Below are 17,751 nucleotides of genomic sequence, written 5' to 3'. Positions count from 1 at the left end.
GGTTGATCTTGTGAGCTGCTGTGCTGTATTCTGGGTTTTCTGAACACACTGATTTCGTTATGGTTCTCGGACGTTCCAATCGGTGTCATCAGTATCATTGTTCCAGCCCAGAACGGTGGTGGGTTCTTCCTGTTCCTGTGTGACACCTGGTGAACAAGTGGACACTGGGGAGTGCAGGCAGGGGACACTCTTCTACGCAGTGTGTGCTCTCTGGATCCAGAAACTCTACAGCTGCATATCTGCAGCCCACAAGATGCTTCGGAAATCTCTCCCAGCCAGGTTCACCCGAAACCTGTATCCCTACGTGCCCTGGGAAACATCACTGAACAAAAGGGCACAGTTTCCTGCTCATGTCAGTAGTGTGAGACAGACGGACTCTACACACCAGTGAGCTATGGCATGTGGTGCCATTTGTGATGAAAAGGGCCCACGCTAGCGAGTAAATGTTCAAGTTAAAGATGTTTAAGTCTTGGGAACCTCCTCCCCACTTACAAAACTGTCTTCTCAATTTCTGGTCTAGTGGGGAAACCCTCATTCCTTTGGCCCTCACCTGCCCCTCTCCCATTCTGTGACTTGTTCTCTCACATGTTGAATGAACCCTAAAGGCCATGAATTCTTTGTTTCCATTTCTGTAGCTTCCAGCCATTAACTTTGATAGTGCCCCAAATAGCATGACGAAGTCTGAGGCTGCCATCAAGGCGGGGGGACACAGAGCCCGTGGTCATTGGCATGAGTCCACAGAAGCCGTTGAACTTGAAAATTTCAGGTGAGAAATCCCCCTCGCTGTCTGAGGCCTAGCCAAGTGTGCTTATTTAAATGGATCACAGAAGGGAAAATTTGAAGTCTGAATATTCTTAGCTTGGTAATTTTTGTCTACATGGAAAGTGTTCCTGTGGGGAGGGGAAAGCCCAAGTAACGAGTTAACAGGCAGACAAAGGTGGACCTGTCCTAAGAGTTCAGGACCTTTTGCTGACCCGGAGGTCAACGAATAACGTGCCCCAAGATGTCGACGTGGGTAGGTCAGTCCTGTTCCAAGCTTGGGCTTAGGTTTTGTTGTGTCTCCATCTTTCCTGATGAAAAGGCGTAGAAGAATTTGTTGCTGTGAACAGATGTGCCAGCTGAAAAGATGTTAGCTGGGCTGGCACTGTGGCTCAGTGGGTAAAGGGGATTGCCATCAAATTTTACAGTCAGAGATCAATCCCTGGGAAGAGAACTGACTTCTACCTTATATATATATAAAACAGAGGGGGGGGAGAGGTCATTTTTTTTAAGATGGTAGTTTAAAAATCTGAGTTTCTCAATTGTAGAGACTACCATGGCTTAACCAAAGAGTGTTAGTTTGTGTTTCGTTCTGTTGCCCTTTAGACCTTCTAGAAGCTTACATTCTTGTGGGCCGCTTCCTTCCTGGGAGCTGGCTTTCAGTGTGACATTGTGTTCAGGTCATTTGCTGGTGAAAGCCATGTACATATTGAGTGGTGTCAAGTGTCAGCATGGATATTCTGGGGCCATCATTTGCTTGTTTGGTTTAGCTTGTTTCTTCAGCATTTTATGAACTTGAACAGTTTCGGGAAAAACAATATGACATTTCATGGGGTTCATGTTTTTCACTTATGAGAACTAAAAATGTCTTGTTGCATATTCAGTTTACCAGTGATCTTATATAATTACCATTACAGCCCTTACCTTGCCCCATAGCACTGTACAGTTCAATGGTATAGAAAGTCCCCTAAGGCAGACGCCATGACATAGTAGAGAACTTACCTTTAAAGTGCTGTAATTTTACTTTATTTGGCCTTAATCTTAAAAGTAGCCATTTTTAAAAAAATTTTTAGTGTGCATTTGTGCATGTGTGCACACATCGTGTGTGTGTGTGTGTGATCTCACATGTCCCAGTGCACATGTGGAGTTCAGAGGACAGCCTTATGGTTCTCTCCTACTTTTATGTGGACTCAAGAATAGAACCGAGGTCCCTGGACTTGCTCAGCAAACTCCTTTACCAGCTCAGCCATCAGCTCCTGAGCACGGTCTTTATTATCAACTTTACCGTTAGTCTCCACTAACAGCTGTCGCCTGCCCTTCCTAATATGCCGACCTTAAGACTCTCAATATTTGATCTCCATATAAATGACCCTTGTTTTCATTGGTAACCTTGTTAGCCCAAAGAATGTTTATTATAAATCATTTTCCTGTTTTTTTCTCATCTCAGTATAAACTACAAGAATGAGAGGAATTTCAGTAAACATCCACAGCATGAGTTATTTCAGGAGATCTTTATGGCTCTGGTGAGAAACAGACTCATATGCAGGTAAGGGTGTGGCCCAAAGACAGACGCTACCCAAGGTGTGTTTCCCGGATCCTGTACAGAGAATGCGCTTTACAGTAGTCTACAGGAAACACAGGGCTACTGCAGTATTTAGGAATATAATGTCATAAATGTATACATATGTATAAACACACTGGCTTATTTTTATTTTATTGCTAATACATATATGTGTGTTTGTATTTAGCATATATACACACAAACACATAATAATAGCTAAAGAAAAAGAAGCCATAAATTTGAAAGAGAGCAGAGGGTTGGGCTGGGGTGGTACGTGGGAGGGGCTTGAAGGAGGGAAATGGGAGATAGAAATAATATAATTATTTTAAAATCTCAAAAATTAAAAGAAATTGTTAATTATATATATGTCTATGTAAAGAGCAGAGAAAGGCTATGTGAACGGGGGTAGGTGAGTCGTTGCTGTGTGTGCTCCCTAGAATCACTTACTGGGTGCTGAATTTAGCTTACCTTAAGGTAAGATGGGGAGAACACTATTTTCTTTAATGTGCTCGTTTTGAGTCTGGATGCTCAAGGAAGATTTATGATGTAGCCCTTATGAAAGAGACATTGATTAACACTGCAGACGACATGGCAACACCCTTTGTGTTACACCTTGGCAGTTGACACAGGGACCAATTAAACGGGCTCCCCTAGCCTGGGCTTTGAAGAAAGGAAGGGTGAGCCTGCGTCTCCAGTCCTCATGTCCTAGTGTGGGTGATTGATGGGGAATCTTAGACCACACATACTTACTTTCTGGTTCGTAATGGGAGCAGCTCTGGAGAGAGGATGCTAAGCCCTTCTTCCTTTACAACATGAGAAAGAACTTCGGATGTCAGGTTTTAAAAGCTATGTCATTCTGGGGTACTATAAATGTCTGTGTTCAGTTTGCTTCTGAAATCAGAGTTGAGTAAAGGGTGGACTAAGTGTTGAGGTTCCCGTTGTCCCTCACCTCATATAATTCTGTTAAGATTGCAGGACTTTCCCCTCCTCTTAGATTACATCTACAGAATAATAACATCTCAGAGCTCTTTGGTGTGGCTTCTTTGTCCCCTTTTTTGTGGATATCAGGGTTAACGTTGTACTGAAAGGCATAGACTCAGCTTACTCAAATTGGTGAGCATCTACCTTTTCCCAAAAAGAGATGAGGCAACCAAGGAGAAGGAAGATAGAAGAAAATACTCAGGTGAATGTTGTGTGGTCCCTTTCTTCCTCAACAAAACAATTGCCCATATTCTCATACAAGAGGAAACAGATATTTATCATTTCCAGTCAGACAACTAAAGACTGGATGAGATTGGTAGGTGGGGACTTTAGACGTTGGCCCAATTCTGGTTGTAAACAGGACTCCACACACTGGAATATCAGTTTCACCATGAAAGCATGATAAATTATGAATTGGGCTTGACTGTGGATCAGGCTCCTGCTGCTTCCCTTCCTTTCTGCCCAGTTGTCAGTACCATTTCTCTTCCTTTTTGCACCCCCTAGCTGTGCTCTTCCCAATCCACATGCTCAGACACCTGCTCTCTAGGTTCTTCTAAGACTGGCCTATGGTTATTCCCCATTCTGCAACTAAGCTTGTTAAACCAGAGTCAGCTAGGGTAAGCCTGCAAGTTTTTCCACAGTAGTGCCGCAATGAAGTTCTGCCTGGACCCGAGGTAGGCTGCTTTGGATGTGTGTCCACATGCAAAGGAACATCCTACCCTTCCACTCTCTTTCTGCCCTACCATGATTTATCTGTAATAGGGTGTTATATGAGAAATATATTCATCTCATCTGCCCGGTATCCAAGACCAAGCTGTCATGAGGATGTGCAGGGATAATGGTTGTCACAATATTGACAGATTCTTGACCGCCTACATTGCCCCTCTGTGCACCATGTCTCACTGATATATAGCTTCTATATTATAAGGTGGTATAATGAGCTCATGAAATGACCTGGTACATGGGGCTGGAGATGGAGGACTTCATGAAGTTATAAAAACTGGTTTTGAACTGGTAGAATTTGATGCACAAGTCTGTGGTAGGATTGGGACACTGGCATCTGAGGTTGACAAGATGGGACTCTAAGAGCTGTATGTGGAATGTTAAAGACTGAGGAGACTGAGGGAAATAACAAGTCCTTCTAATATATTCACAGAAAGGAATCTCATGATGCTCTGACAGTCAAACGTGAGTTAAAGGATGTCAGGTCATATCATACGGCAATTTTAATAAATATAATACGAATTTTTTTGTCAGCAATATCAGAATGCATTCTGGGTCAGGTGTAGTTACTAAATTTGATGTTATTTCAAAGTGAGTTCATTTATCTGGCCTTTTCCTGGCATCGTTATTCTAGAATAATGAAGAAAGCTTCTCTTCCTTGCATATGGCTATGTGGAGGTGAACAGAACCCAGATATTCTGGTTTTACGTAGACTTGTCCAATTCATTTACTCGGACTATTTGTCCAAAAATACCCTTTAGTTCCCCCAAACAGATAAGTTGTCATCCTTATTGGTATCATTTTACATCAAGTTTCCCTTAGAATTTGCCACAAATTTGAAACACTTTGAAAATGAAACAGTAGCATATTTTTATGGCCATATTCTTATATACTAGAGAGAATTCTGTGTGCTAGAATATATCTGGCCAACCCACGACCACCTTTTTTTTTTAAATTTAAACTTTTAATTTTGAGAATTTTATACATGAGTATTATATTTATATCATGTCCACTCCTTCCCCCCAACTCTTCATGTGTCCTCTTCTACATCCCTTTCAAGTCCATGACCTTTACTTCTGTGATTGTTATTGTTACACACACACACACACACACACACACACACACACTCACACACACACACACACAGACACACGGGCACTGTACCCTTCTGGGCATGCTTACTGTTACCTCTTTGTACACATGTTTAGGACTAACTAACGACTTGGGATTGGATAGCCTCATCAAGGACTTTTCCCTTGCAAAGACTGACTCTCTCTTTTTCATATTAAAATTTGACTTCTAAAGAATAAAGTTTATAAAACTAAAGTAATAACCACAGGAATTGCTATATAAAGTGTCCTGGGAATGTTCTGCATGTCCCTAGCCAAAAGGGGTAATGTGTATTCGGTGAACAAGAGGACTTGTGTTGTTCGTGTTGACACTAGGGCCGCCAGCTCATGGTGTAAAGGACACTTTTCCTTTTGATTTCCTGGTCCTCCTCTTGGGCTGTGTAGGCTCATCAGAGTGAGAGAACCACATGCTAGCATGCAGTGAGGATCTCTTTATGGTTTGAAGTTCTTGGCACACATCGAGTCGATAGACAGATGCTCACGGTGTAGTCTTCCCTTACCATCCTATAAAGAGGCCTGTGGTTTTCCTCTTGGTCACAGGGCACAGTCCGCAGCTGGTGCAGAACTTCACCCCAGATCTCAGGCTTGTGGTTTTCTGAGCTTGGAACCTGCGAATGCCCTGTTCTTCTCAAGAACCTCTTACTCCTTCTTGGCCTCTTTCGTTTGCTCTGTGGTGGCGGTGATGAACCAGGACCACACATGCTGAGTGTGTGTCCTGTTGCTAAGCCACACCCCAGCTTGTCAGTCTCTTCTGTTGATGCTACCAACTGTATCCCTGTGCTCACGAGGGTCATAGTGACCTTTCTATTCCTCTCTAACCTCTGAGTTTCTGCCATGCTCCTGGTTTATCTGAAGCATAGCACCCTGCTTCTCTGTGGGCCTGACTCGTTCTGACCCCTCACATAGCCTGCGCCAGTCTTCTTCATTCTCATGACCCTGGGCTCTCTTCTTCATTAGTATATACTAACCTTCTGGAGACAAAAAACCTGGTCTTTTATCCCCACACTTTAGCCACTGAAGTTGTTTTTATTGCTACTGTCTTGGAACAAATATGCAGCTCTTACTTCTTTTTCACTGCTAGGAATGGAACCTAAAGACTTTATACAGGCTAGACAAGTGCTCTATGACCGAGCTCCATCCCCAGCCCTTGGTTTGTTGAGATAGGTCTTGCTGTGTATATGTAGCCCAGACTAGTCTCAAATTCGTGATCCTCTGTCTTAGCCTCCCAAATGACAGGTGTGTACCACTATACACAGCTTTCTTACATTGTTAGTTCTCATACAATATGACTTAAAAGTTTTCCCTACACATTAAAGTGTACACACATGTTTCTGATGGGTGCATACCCCCACACATGCATGAACACATGCAATACAGGTATACACACACATATGCATATACAATTACACACACATCCATGCACACATGCACATACACACACGAGTGCATGAACACACACACAGTCACGTGCATGCACACACACATGCACAAAAGACATAACAATTATGGAGATGGAGAGGACCCTAAGAAGGCCAAGCTGGTGCCATGGGGTAGATGAGAGAAAGCTGAAACTCAAAGAGGGTCCCAGCAGAGTGTGGGCTGGCCCTCCTGTCCCGCACCTCACTCATCCCCCAATTTCTTTCTTTGTTTGATGAGCACACTTAATGAAGGGTGATGAACTGAATTTGGCACCAGGGAAAAGCATCTCGTTGGTACGTGTGTTCTTTCTGCTGTGCGCTGTGGCTTCTCATCTCGGAGAAGCCTGACAGGCAGGAAGCGAATTGCTCTGCCTTCCCAGGGAAGAACTGCTTGTCCTTGGCCAACAGATCACTGCACAAAGCAGCCATAACCTGGCCAGGATCATCATCTGTGTGCATGACAGATGTGTTTGCAGCCTCCATGAGTTATTGAGAGCCAGGCAATGAATGAGAGTCCCATCCCAGGAGCCACATTTTCACAGCTAAAAGGTCATCTCTTCCCCTTCCTCTCCCTCTCCTCCCCCTCTTTTCTTTTCCTTCCTTCTCCTTCTTCTCTTCTCCCCCTTTTCCAGGGTCTCCTTTTGTAACTCAGGCTAACCTTGAACTCCTGAACCTGCCTCAGCTTCCCAAGTGCTGTGGTTATGGACCTTGGCCAACCAGGGCTGACTTTAGCAGTCTCTCAATGTCCCTGTTTCATCTCCCCTGCTGGCCTGGCTCCTAGTGGCTTCCTTGCTGTGAATCCCCCTGTTTCACGTGTCAGTGGGCAGATTCTTCCTGCTTTGTCATTTAAAGGCATCATTCCTTAAGACAGGACTTTTGGGGCAGCTTTAGTCCCCACTGTCTCCTGAGCCAGTCCAAGCTGCTAGGGCTTCTGCCTTGCATGGTCGTAGTAAGCTATCTGTGTCCCCCTGCTTTCTCCATGTGGTTTTTCTTTACTCCCTTCTCAGCACAGCCTCTGGAAGGATCCTTTCAAAATCTCAATCAGCTCGAGTGAGTCCTTTGCCCAAAGCCTTCTAGTATCTTCCTAGACTAAAAACATCCAAAGGCTGGACTCCTATTCTGCAGGTCCTAAGCTCTGTCTGCTGCCTTCTATCTGCCCACAGCTTCTGTTTCTCCCCCGCTATCTCTATGTAAACCCCAGGGCCTGGGCTGCAGGCTTTTCGGCTGTTCTGACACAAGCTTGCGCAAAGCTCCTGCCCTCGGCTCATGGGGAGCTAATCTTACAAGGGAGCCTCCCCTAACTATCCCAAAATAGCATCCTGCCCTAATGAACCGTGGTCCTGGTTGTTCTTTGCCATCTCCGCTTGACAGATCTGCAATCTGGGCTTCTGTTGCATGTCCTTCAAAGGGGCCCCAGTTGAGCAGAGGCTCAGGCCTGGCCTCTGCCAGCCTCCAAGCCCACTCAGAACCAGGCTGCTGGGACATGTGACAAACATGAGGTGCCCATCAGGTAGAAGGAAGTATTTTAGACTTCTCGGCCTGGATGCCACGCTCCTCCCCCCCCCCCCCATGGTTTCTTCCTGGCTGGATGTTGTGGGCTTGGCTCGTGGGTAACACAGAGGATGAGCAAGGGGCATGGAGAAGCGAGAGAGGAGTCAGCAGGGATTCCAGACGGCCATCTGTTCTTGCTTCTGTTACGTTTTAGGTCTTTTTCCGACGTGAATTCGCTTTTCCATTCATCCAGAAAGAAAAGAGGGCCATCCAAAGAGCAAAGATATTTATTTTGGAAGGTGGACTTTGCTTTTGGTGTGTGTTATGGAAAGCAAAGCCGTGCCATAGCATGAGAACAGTGTTCATTCCGAGATGAAGCCTGGTAAGGCAGGTGTGGGTAGTATCCTCTCCAGATAGACACCTGTGTGTTTGCAGCTAATGGCTGCCTGCGTTTGGAGGCCCTCATGGCACATACTGGTTTCTTCCTCTGAGAAAGAAATAGAAACGCACCTGCCTTCTTTCTGTTCAAACACTGTATGCGCAGTGACCTTTTCCTTTCCTTTTGACGCCGATGGCAGAGAGCGATGTCTTGGACAAGGGCGGTGGGAGCCGAACAGACTGAGTATATTAATAGTCCCGGGTCAGCAGTGGCATGGGTGCTGTCACCAGAGAGATTAAATAGTCGCCCGCTTATGAATTTACACCTGTGTGGCTGCCATGTTGAGAGAGCTTGCAGGGAACAGTGTCATTGCAGACACATGACTTTCCAGGGCTGCCTCCAAGGACGCATGTCCTGTTCCCATGGTAAAGGTGTCTGGAGTGCTTTCACCCGTAAGCATGCGGAACCCAAGTGAAGGGGGCCTTTATGAGTGAGGAGGTCAAGCGAGGACGCTGCTCTCTGTCTGCGCCTGTTTTCTGCGTAGTTCTCTGGCGATGCTAAGTCCCGTGTTTCCTGGTTCCCCAGGCTCTGGGTGGGCAGAGGTGTGTGAAATTCCCTGCAGAGTTGGGACTGCATCCCTGTGGTCCTTCTGTCCTCCTCAGGGTTCCAGGCCAGGAGCCAAGGGAGGTCTCCTCCTGAGATCATTCTCGAGGGGCAGAACCCAGGGACTCAGCCATCAGGAATCCTATTTACAATAGCAGGGTAATAGCTCTGAGAAATAGCTCTGAGAAATATTAATAGCCTTGGGCTGCCATCCCAAAATTGCAAAGCAAAACAAAACAAATGTGATTTGCCTGGAACAGAACTTTCAACTCAGACTATTCTGGATCCCTTCATTTGGTTAGACTCCATTAAGGATGAAAATTAAAGTCAACATTGCAGTTTTAGTTCATTTTTTTGAGGAATAAGGAGAAAACCAGAAAAGACCTTTTGACATGTATTGTAATGTGGAAAAATCCACAGGAAGGTCCCAGTCTTTGCTGTGAAGACAGGCCATGACTGACTGGAAGAACACTGTGCACATGTCTATAGTACAGATCCTGGCTTCCCCCCCTTAGATACTGAAATGCTGTTGGCATTCAGTAGCATCAGGTGGCCCATGGCTGTTGCAGCTGTCGCCAGTCACCATTCCTGCCCTGGGGAGATGGGAGGGTCTTGGAACTGCCAGCCTTTGCCCTGTGCCCTCTTCAAAGGAAGAGGCTTAGAGTGATCACATTTTTGCAGGTGGTCTAAACTTTTCCATGTTTTCACCAATGGGGAGTCTGAAGTTTGATAAGCCACAGTGCCGTGGTTATGCCCAAATCTGCGAAGTCCCCCAGAAGCCAACAAGGAGACCGAGTCCCGTATGTAAAAACAAAGAGCCTTTATTTTATGCAAGTTTGTAAACTCGGTCTCTCCACATGTTCAACGTACTGGAATAAACGGAGAGCCCCGAGCTCAGTTAGAGTTGGGTTTTTATAGTAGTAAAGGTGGGGTGAGGGGTTTATGAGGTTCAGGACCCCTGATTGGCTGACATTTGTCTAGGGGTGTCCTGGTGAGTGTGTGCTGGCAGGTGATCCTATCTGCAGCGGTTGGAACTTTAGGCATTTCCTTTGGATGGTCTGTTCTTGGGTGGTGCTCGGGTAATCTCAGTTTGTGGTTCTTCCTGCAACCAGGCATTGCTTCAGGGTAAACCACGGAGACTGAGGCCTCCATTAAATTTATCGAGTCCTACTCTGGCAGGTGATGATGGTTGGAAGTAAGGAACTTCCTTTGGGTGATCTGTTCATACGTAGCTTATCATGGCTGGCTCCTACAGCTGTGGCCGGTGTGACCTCATACATGCTTGGCAAACGCAGTACACTGAGCTACATACAGCCTACCCCATACTTACAAACCTGCTCTTTAATTTAACAAGCGAAGTAGTCATTGGTCTCATTCTGTCGCTTTCATGCTTAGTTCAACTCTGTTCTTTCCTGAGTCCTCTTTTGCTTCTTCTTATTTTGGGAGAGTCTCACTAAGTTGCCCAGGCTATCGTCGAGCTTGCTCTGTACCCCAAGTTTATAATCCTCCTGTTTCACTTCCCAAGCACCTGGATGACAGACAGGTCTGTGCGTGGAGAGTTCCGCATCTCAGAGAGCCCAGGGATTGTTTGAGTCCTGTTTTTATTTCTCCAAAGAGACCGGTGCCCCGTGGCCCAAGGGCCACCGATAAAGTGACTGCTTTGGACACGGCCCTGCTATTGTTGGTAGTGGCAGTGTGCAACTACCAGTTGCCTTGCTGGAGGTTGCAAGAGTAAATTCCCAATGAGTGGTGAACGTGAGTCTTTCCTTCTGCACCTGTGTGCCCAATGCAGGGAGCATGCAGACAATCCAGGAATAAAACAATGGGTCTACTGCCCTGCCAGCCTCTGTCTCTCCAGATGGGGCACTGACACCTCTGAAGCTGGATCCAAGTATTGGAAGCCTTAGCTTTTTGCTTTTGTTTAGGGCCACCATGAAATATTGCAGAACCAGATTCATTGGGAGGGTACTTTCACCCAAGAGATGCAATGGTTTCTAGTGTTTTGCATAGGTGTGGGTCAAGGGTAGAATGCCAAGTTACATTGTCTTCCGGATGAGGCTGAGGTGGACCACTGGCCTGGCCCCTCCACAGCCTTTCTTTTCCTTCATAGCTTGTGCTATTTGTGATGGCCTAAGTACCAATGCACCCTCTTTTGTTTTCTTCTTTCAGAGAGTGGGTTAACCGAGCTCCATCCATTCATTTTCTGAGAGTGTTAATTTGCCTGAGGCTGCTAATGAGGGATCCATGTTATCAGGTTAGTTGGAAAAAGTAAAACTGCTCTTCTTCACTTGTAACAAAAAATAAAATAATCAAATGAAGAACCCGGTGGGCTTTTCTTCGAGATGGAGTGTGTTAATGTCTCCTTCACGAGTCAGAACCTTCCAGAGGTGGCGCACAGCTCACCTGCTGTTTGAGAAGATGAAGAAGAAGTGATTTTCAGGCTGGTACATCTGCATGTTTATGCTTAATCTGTCAGGTTCAGTGCCTGAGTTCTGGTCTCTGTGTTCACTGCTACCAAACCTTTGAAGCCAATGCGAGTTCAAGGAGGTGCACTGTAGTCTACACCCTGAAGCATGTTCAGGCCGTGATGCTCACTAGGTCAAAGTCATCAGTCACAAGAGAGAAGCTCACCATGTGACTCCAGAGATACCCATGGGACAGCAGGGCCTTAGCCTGATCTTAGCTGCCAAGATCCTATCTCTTCTCAGCCCTTGGCTGGTAACTCTGAGCCCAGGGGGCATAGGTCCTCCCTTCTGTTGGTCTCAGGGGAGGGACCCATTTTTATCATAGTTACTTGGATGTGTTGTCTCTACTGTACGGCCTCTTGCCTTTTACTGTGCACAGGAATCAGAGTGGTTCTCATAGCCACAAATTCTTGTTCACTGGGTGGAAAATGAGGTTCCTGATTCTACCCTTCTTTTTAAAGATACATTTCTATTTATGTGCCTGTGTCTGTGTCTGTTCTGAGTATGTGTTATATGTCTTCCTGTGCCCACTAGAAGGCTAGACGAAGGTGCTTGGGTCTCTGGAACCGAAGCTGCAGGTGGTTGTGAGCCACCTTGATGTGGGTGTTGGGAACCAAGCCCAGGTCCTCTGCAAGAGCAGCAAGTGCTCTTAACCACTGAGCCCTCTCTCCAGCCCAGCTCTGCATTTCTAATACAGTTCCAGGAAATGTCGAGGCTGCTGGGCCCTACCGTAGGGCCATAGTTTGCCTTGAATAAGGGCTTAGTGCTTTCTCAGTGAGACTTTAAAGAATCGCCTACCCAAGGAATCTGTCTCAAAGCTTCCTAGCCTGGCTTGGAGGCAGGGAGGGAGCTGCGGAGTGCTGCTGTTTTCCAAGTTGACTGTTTCTGAAACGCCTAGAGGTGTTTCTGGCCAGTAGGTCTGTGGGCAAGCAAGGACAGCGTCAGCTCCTCAGTAATCGTGAGTCTTCTGGCTGGGCTGACACACGGTGAGAGGCCTCATGGCTGCTTCTGTTCAATTGCGTTAATATTTCAAGCATGCCTTCTATTTGTATAGACTGTTTTTTTTTCTTCCAAAAGATCTTGTTTTATGCTGAGTCCTTCCAAACTACTGGGGAATTCACACCACCCTGGTTCTTATGGTAGACTGAGTTTCATTGGTAGATTCTTACTTAAGCCAGAATCTTCACTTTCATTGCCCCAAACATCATCTTGCCCAAACTTAGCACTAAAACAAAACATGCCTTGCCTGCCTGGAGTTTTCTGGGGCTCTTGGTCACTGCAGATCTTCTGTTGAGAGGCTCCACACCTCTTCTTACACACGCTCTAAACCAGCTTTGTGCTGTTACTGCCACTGTGACCCTGTGCATGCGCTGGCGGGCGATCTCCGGAGGGCGTTCTGTCCTGCTGGTCCAGGATCCCGTCAGTTACGATGTGGAACTGGGTCTACCATGCTTTTCAGAGTCACCTTCTGCCAAGCTATATGAGCTGTGTATGGAAGGGGAAGCATGTGTGTGGCTCTTCCTGCCAGGTTCAGGGTGTACTGACTGCTCCCCCTTCATCAATGCTAGCCCCAGTTTTCCTCTCTGATAAATCTTAGTTCGGATGAAAACACTGGATGCAGAATATTAAAGAGTATTCAAGGAGGAACAGCCTGTTCTCAGGCTCACAAGACATCAGCAAAAGATGATCCCTTTTTTTTGCTGAGAAAAGTGGTGACAGTCTCTGCTTTCAGCGTATGGCCTTTGTTTACGTTATCTTTGATTGATTGGCAGAAGGTAGATTACACTCCTCTTTAAAGCAAAAAAACGCAGTGACTATTTTATGGTATTTTGATCCATACTATGCTAGCGTCCCTGGCTGACAGTCTTTCCATAGAAGGGGATTCTCCCTGAGCCTCTGCCCCCGGCTGGCCTCCTGAACAGAAGAACGTGTGCTCTGCCAGTTGCGTAATGCTTTGAGTTGCCAAGAATTCTTGGCTAAAGTCACAAGGCCATGCCGGGGATTACTACCACGGACTTGGGCAACTGTCAGCGAGCCTTTACCATCATTGCATCTCGCCCTTCTCTTGGCAAGTCAGTGTGGGGGTCCAGAGTGCAGGTCCACGGCAGCTCCACTCTTCACGCCCGGTCCTCCTGCCTGTATCCTCAGAACATCGCCTCACGAGTTTTACAGAGGAGCCCGAGGCCATGCTGGTGGGAGCATCCTTCTCTCCTCTTTGTTATTTGAAATACTTGGACTCGTGTGCAGCTGTCGTTCCTTTTTTAAGAAGTAACGTCCCTTCTGCTGCCCAGGTTTTATTTCCCTTCCACATAGCCTCTTTCTTATGCTACCTTTCCTTCTATTTCCCTTTATAAAAATGCCTTTTTAAAATTTTGCTTTCATTCATTTTTTTTCTTGCTTTTATTTTATTTTATTTTTTCTTAATCTGAATTTTACTATTTAGGCCAGACTGGCCTCTAATTCAGAATCCCCCTGCCGCGAGTTCTGGAGCTCTGGGCTTAGAGTCAAAGCCTCCCTTTCTTGGTCCAACTGTCCAGGTCTCCTCACATTTATGATTGCACTTTTCTCTTTTCAGTTTTTAAAAATTTCATTTCTATGGATTTGCTGTGTATGTGGCGGGACTTCTTTAGCAGAACACATATGGTAGTCAGCTGACAGCTTACGAGAAGGGTTTCTCTCCATCCACCATGTGAGTCTCTGGGATGGAGCGCAGGTTGGCCGGGGTGGCAGCAGGTACCTTATCTTGCCAGCGCCACACCTTCATGTCTTAAAGCGTCAGGCTCACTACCCAGCCTGCTTGCTTCTGTCTACGCACTGCAGAACTCACACACTGAACTTAATGTACAGATTTTGCCTTGGAAGACAGTTAGCCAGCCAGCCATGAGCTGCCAGGCCTCCTTCCTTGACTGACATGGTTTATAGACTTGGCTGCTAACATTCTGAGGCTTAGCTAAATGTTTAATGGAGCCTTCTACCACCACAAAGGCAGGAAAGATCAGAGAAGCCATTTTTTAAAAGATATAGTTACTTGGGATTATTTGTGATTCGAGGATTTAAGTCAGATTGTAAGGCTAGGTGGAGTCCCCCACAGGATAAATGTTCACCTAAACGAATTATAGGGATCTCTAACACATTGCGTGTCAGAGGCAAGAGCAGAACTTAAAAGCCTCCAAGCTGTAGCTGCATTAGAAATGAAGGTAAAAGGTGGTGATGGGAGGGGCTCTTTTGATGTTTCTTGACCATTGGGTAGGAGGAGGCAGCAGCACCACATTGGCTTGTGACTCGGCTGCTCCGAAGAGCCCTTCCTCTTACCCAGCACCCCGGTGCCATTTACTCCACTTTATTATTAAATCTTGGCTTCTCCAAAATGTTCTCTTCCTTGTTGCCATTGTAGCCTGCAGCGCTGAAGCTTGAGGTTGCTTCTCCACCTACCATTTGCTGCTGCTGCTTCCGGTCCACAACTTTATTATTTTTAGCCTTGGGCATTTCCCAAGTCTAGCTTCCTTCCTTCCTTCCTTCCTTCCTTCCTTCCTTCCTTCCTTCCTTCCTTCCTCCCTCCCTCCCTCCCTTCCTTCCTTCCTTCCTTCCTTTCTTTTTTAATGGTAGGAAGAAGTACAGAGTGTGGGACATGGGAGGCAGGCTGCAGTTCTGACTAAATGTTTTTGTTTGTTTGTTTTATGTTTTTTAAATCTCAACAAACACAATTTTACATTCATGAACAATTTATCTTAACTGTGAAATGACAAATGCTAAATATTCTGTGTTTATGTTAGAATGTGAAACTTGAAACAATAATAAATCATATAACTTAGTAATGGAGTCACGTGTAAATATGTACCTCTTATCCTCTAATATGCTCTATTGCCTCTATTTTATCAGGAAATACTCCATAAATTGGGTGGGATTGAAGACCTAGCTCAGGTAAGACTGTGTTTTAATTTACCTCTACATTCTGGGTTAAGTTCTGAACAATATTAAATATTAAATATTAAATACCACACTGACCTTAGGCCTGCCTGAGTGGTAGCTGAGGGATAAGGGTGCCTCCCCAGCTTGTCTTCCTAAGAAATGAAGGGGATTTGCTTGTACTGGCTCAACTCATGAGCTGCTAATGCTCAAAGCAGCCAACAAACACATGGCTTGTGTCAGCTGCCTGCCAGGCAGAAGCAGATGGGATAGATAACTGTGGCCCTAAGATATGACACTTTCAGGTAAGAAGCAACGGCAAATACTTTGTTGTTGTTAATTGGCTCATCTGTTGAAATAAAAAAAATGCTGTAAAAGGACATTTTTTTTTAAATTTGTAGCATTTTTAAATAAATTGAAAAAGCTTTCGGAGTCAAATGTCTTTAGTTAGTGATGACAAGAAAAACAGTCATCGTCGTGATGTGCGTGGCCTGTCCAGCTCACTCACCATGTGAGGAAGCATAAAACCATGATTTTTTTCCCACATAAAATAACCGTTCTTCATTAAGTCATCATAAGTTGATGATAATGTAAGGAATGATCCTGATTTTAGATTTTGTTACTTTTTTTGGCATGGAAAAGAATTTTATAGCAAGCTGTATTTATTAGCCTCCTGTCCCACTGTATCTTAAATTATGTTATAAGGAATGAGAGACAGGGGACTATATGTGCTGATCCGTTAGCTACCCAGCAGCTTGGGCTTATAAAGAGAACAGAACACTTCCTGGGCATGTTATTGTTGGAACGACCCAGTCTCACAAAACCTATGGTAAGACAGGTGATATTTATTTATCTTAGTTTTACTTTTTATATTTTCGGGGTAAGAAAGCTAGGCCAGCATCCCACCAAACTTCCTCCCAGCCTTTATGTTTATTTATTTACTTTCTAAACTATGGGGATGGATCTCACTATGAAGCCCAGGCTACTTCAAGCTTTCAGCCTTCTCACCCCGGCTCCCTCTAGCAGTTAAGTAGGAGGTATATACATATGCACCCTGCTATTTCTTCTTTTGCTTGCTTATCCTTATCCGAGCAATAATGTCACCATGTAGCCCAGGCTGGACTAGAACTCCTGAGCCATCTGCTTCAGTCTCTTGAATGTCGAGATTACAGACATGTATTACCATCCCAGCACACAAGTGGTTTCCCATGACCTCATACCCTGGACAGCTCCTTTTGAGTGATCATGGAGGGTCAAACCTAATGGAAATGCTATGGTTGAAATATGAACCTCTCCCCCACCCCCGCCACAGTCTCTTGTGTTGATGCTGGATGCCCAAGCGATAGTGCTATGTGGGGGGGTTAGTGGAGACCTTGAGAGGCAGCGAATAGCTGGAAGAACTAGGCCCCCGGCCTGCCGTGGAAAGCTCCTGCCTCTGCCCCCTTCCTGTCCTTCTCTTTGCTGCCATGCATTGCGCATCTTTTCTGTCTTTCCTCCTTCATGTCGTTTCTCTCGGTGTCCATTACAGCTATGAAAACTGAGCACGGTCCAATGAACACTAAATCCTGGGAAGGTGATCCGGGCTCAGTTTTTAAAAAGAAGTTTCAATGGAGATTGACCGCACTGACATGAACTTCAGTGTGTTGTAAAGGATCTCATCTCTTATCTGTCACTCCTGATCTTGTGTTACTTGTGGTTCTCTGAGCCTATTTGTTAGTTATTGACAGTAAGGAACTAGCAGACATCTTACTTAATTCCTGTTACTAAGTTTTGTATGCATACTGGTTAAATGCAATTGGGGATATTATAAAATATTAATATATAATATAATATTTTGTAAACATTTTCTATGAGGTATCAGATATCTTATTTAATTCCTATTACTGTTTTTTTATGTATACTGGTTAAATGCAATTCGGGATATTATAAAATATTAATATATAATAATATAATATGTTCTGCAAGGTATCAAATATCTTAATTCCTACGGTTTTTTTTTTTTTTTTTTTTTTTTTTGGTTTTTCAAGACAGGGTTTCTCTGTAGCTTTGGAGCCTGTCCTAGAACTAGCTCTTGTAGACCACGCTGGTCTCGAACTCACAGAGATCCGCCTGCCTCTGCCTCCCGAGTGCTGGGATTAAAGGCGTGCGCCACCACCGCCCAGCTTAATTCCTAAGTTTTGTTTGTATACTGGTTAAATGCATTTTGGGATATTATAAAATATTAATATATAATATAGTATGTCATAAACATTTACTGCGAGGTAAACCAAGGAATCAAATTAACACGTATACCTTACAGAAATCACACCATGAACTTACTCAATTACAAGTCATT

The 17,751-nt window shown here is 45.0% G+C and overlaps 1 protein-coding gene across 1 annotated transcript in view; it reads left to right on the top strand.

The window, feature by feature from the left end:
- The window catches only part of Nek10 (NIMA related kinase 10), a 171,472-nt gene that overhangs the window by 17,256 nt on the left and 136,465 nt on the right, over window positions 1-17,751 (top strand). Inside the window, exons 4-7 of the mRNA XM_038349513.1 lie at window positions 636-766; window positions 2,207-2,305; window positions 11,215-11,299; window positions 15,390-15,431. Of these exons, the coding sequence (XP_038205441.1) occupies window positions 636-766; window positions 2,207-2,305; window positions 11,215-11,299; window positions 15,390-15,431 (357 nt within the window). The remainder of the gene's footprint in view (window positions 1-635; window positions 767-2,206; window positions 2,306-11,214; window positions 11,300-15,389; window positions 15,432-17,751) is intronic.

The sequence above is a fragment of the Arvicola amphibius genome, chromosome 12 (assembly GCF_903992535.2).
Source record: "Arvicola amphibius chromosome 12, mArvAmp1.2, whole genome shotgun sequence".
Taxonomy (NCBI): domain Eukaryota; kingdom Metazoa; phylum Chordata; class Mammalia; order Rodentia; family Cricetidae; genus Arvicola; species Arvicola amphibius.
The sequence above is the reverse complement of the archived record's forward strand: the minus strand, read 5'-3'. Positions and strand labels throughout refer to the sequence as shown.